Consider the following 2,269-nt stretch of genomic DNA (forward strand, 5'->3'; position numbering starts at 1 on the left):
GTTGGTTAGGTAAGTCATCAGGGAACACATCAGCAAAATTCTCAAGAATGGGTTTAACTTCCTCGGGGATTTGTTCTCTTTGATCCTCATCCACTTCTCTAGCTACTAGGGCATACATAGGCGCTCCTTGGGAGATTTCATCTTCTACTTCCTTAGCAGTCAAGAGATGTAGCCCTTTGCTTTGTTTGGCAGGAGTAGGCTTGGTTTCTGTCTTGGGGGGTTTGGGTTGGGAGGGCATTAACTTAATTTTCTTTCCATTGTGCTCGAACACGCAGGTGTTCGACCTCCCATAGATATGAACATCATTGTCAAAAAGCCAGGGGCGACCCAGGATAATTTGGCCTACGTCCATGGCCAAAACATCACACCAAATCTTGTCTTGATATCCCACAAACTCTATGGGAATGAGGCTACGGTCCTTAATTTCTATAGTAGTCGAATTTATCCAAGCAACCCTATACGGAATTGGGTGAGGGGTCATCTTGAGGTTGAGCTTGGAAATCGTAGCAGAAGAGACTGCATTGATACAACTTCCACTGTCGACGATAACCTTGCAATTCTTTTCTCCAATCTTAACAAAGGTATGAAAAATGGAAGTCCTACGCCAATCGTCGCTTAACTTGGGTTGAGACAAAGCGCACCTAACAACCTGAAGGGTAACAGGTTCTTCTTCTGTAAAGGAGTCTTCTTCCTCATCAACATGATGAACTATGTCAGTCTCAGGTTCATCCTCGTCCTCATCAGCCTCTTCTATAATGGTGACCTTATATGGGCTGGAGCATTGGGACGCAATGTGCCCATACCCATGACACCTATAACATTTGGTTCCCGAGTTGGTTTTGGGTGCGTCACGTTCGGGGGCTTTACCTTTAGATTCTGGGCGGGGTGGAGCCAAACTGGCAGTGGGTCGACTACCTATCGAATTCGCGGATCGATTTTGGGTATGGCTAGTGGAAGTTCGATAGGGGTTAGGACGGGTCTCAAACTGCCTACTGTGGGAGTGAGTCTTGGATTCTTCTAAGTCAAGAACCAGGCTGCAAGCGGCCTCTAAGGTGTTTATTCCTCTAGCAAACAGTTCGGTTCTAAGATCTTCCCTAAGGCCAGCTCTAAACATGGATAGGATTTGAGTTGGGGTGGCGTACTCCTCGCCGTTGCAACGAATCAAGAAATCGTCGAAGGCAGAGATGTAGTCCTTAACAGGTTTGCTTCCTTGAGTCAGTCTATTCCACTTATCTAGGAGTTTGGGATAGTAGGAAGGTGGGAGGTATTTTCTCCGAAGTTCTTGCTTCATGGTTCTCCAATCGTTGATAGGGTGTTCACCGCGAGCTTCGCGCATGTTTTCTAAGTTGGTCCAGTACAGGTTGGCTCGACCAATGAGCTTCATCTCGGCGAACCTCACTTTCCTCGCCTCAGAGATGTTGTACCATTTGAAATAACTATCCATTGACTTCAGCCAATCTAGGAAGACTTGAGGGTCAAGGGTTCCGTCGTAGGTCGGGGCGTCAATCCTGATGTTCTTCAGTAATTGAGCGTCGTTGTCTCTCCAAGTGTTGTCGTCCCCTATGGCCTCCTGAGGTGGCCTAGGGTTGCGTTGGTAATGGTCGTGAAAACGTCCGGGATCTCGATGGGGTTCATGATCGGGTCGGTTGTCTTCACCATAAGGTGAATGAGGTCTTGATGGCGTATAAATTGCAGGATTCCCGTTACGCTCGATGTTATCTAGTCGGTCACTTGTGTGACGCCTAAAGTCAGCTAGATCGGTTTGGGTGTTGTGAATTTGTTGAGTAATGGTGCCCAATTGTCCTAAAATAAGGTCTAAGGTAGCTTGGAGATGCTGCGGATCCATGGGGAAAAGGTTAGAGGTTGCTAGTGAGAGTGTCGGGATGTGGGACAGCACCTAGACGCTACGGTGTGAAGCTCCTAAGGCCCAAAGATGCAGCAGGAATGTTAAGGACATCAACCTACAACAAAAGCCTAAGTTGTCTAAGTGTTTGGGTAGTGTTGGGTGAGTGGACAGCACTTACACCAAGCCTAAAAGTCTACTAACTGAAGCTTAACAGTGGCTGTAGAAGTGTGGACATCAAAGTGACAGCAAGGAAAAAAATGTTCTAACACTTAGAAACCTTACAGATAAGAGGTTAGCACATGATACAACTGTTAATAGGTTCTAACTTAATTAGATGTGTGCAGGAATTTGCAAATCAGTGAAGAAAACAGTGAAAAGTCTTAACTACTAAATGATATGCATGCCAAATTAAAACTACAATGA

The 2,269-nt window shown here is 46.0% G+C and overlaps 1 protein-coding gene across 1 annotated transcript; it reads right to left on the reverse strand.

Moving 5' to 3' along the window:
• Positions 1 to 28: 28 nt before the first annotated feature.
• On the reverse strand, positions 29 to 1,846 carry LOC110100077 (the record flags this gene model as incomplete). The annotated part of the gene is made up of 1 exon (XM_020827469.2): positions 29 to 1,846. A coding segment is annotated over exon 1 (1,818 nt), but the record flags the coding sequence as incomplete, so codon positions are not given.
• Between the last annotated feature and the right edge of the window lie 423 nt (positions 1,847 to 2,269).

Source organism: Dendrobium catenatum, unplaced genomic scaffold (assembly GCF_001605985.2).
Source record: "Dendrobium catenatum unplaced genomic scaffold, ASM160598v2 original_scaffold_19303, whole genome shotgun sequence".
Taxonomy (NCBI): domain Eukaryota; kingdom Viridiplantae; phylum Streptophyta; class Magnoliopsida; order Asparagales; family Orchidaceae; genus Dendrobium; species Dendrobium catenatum.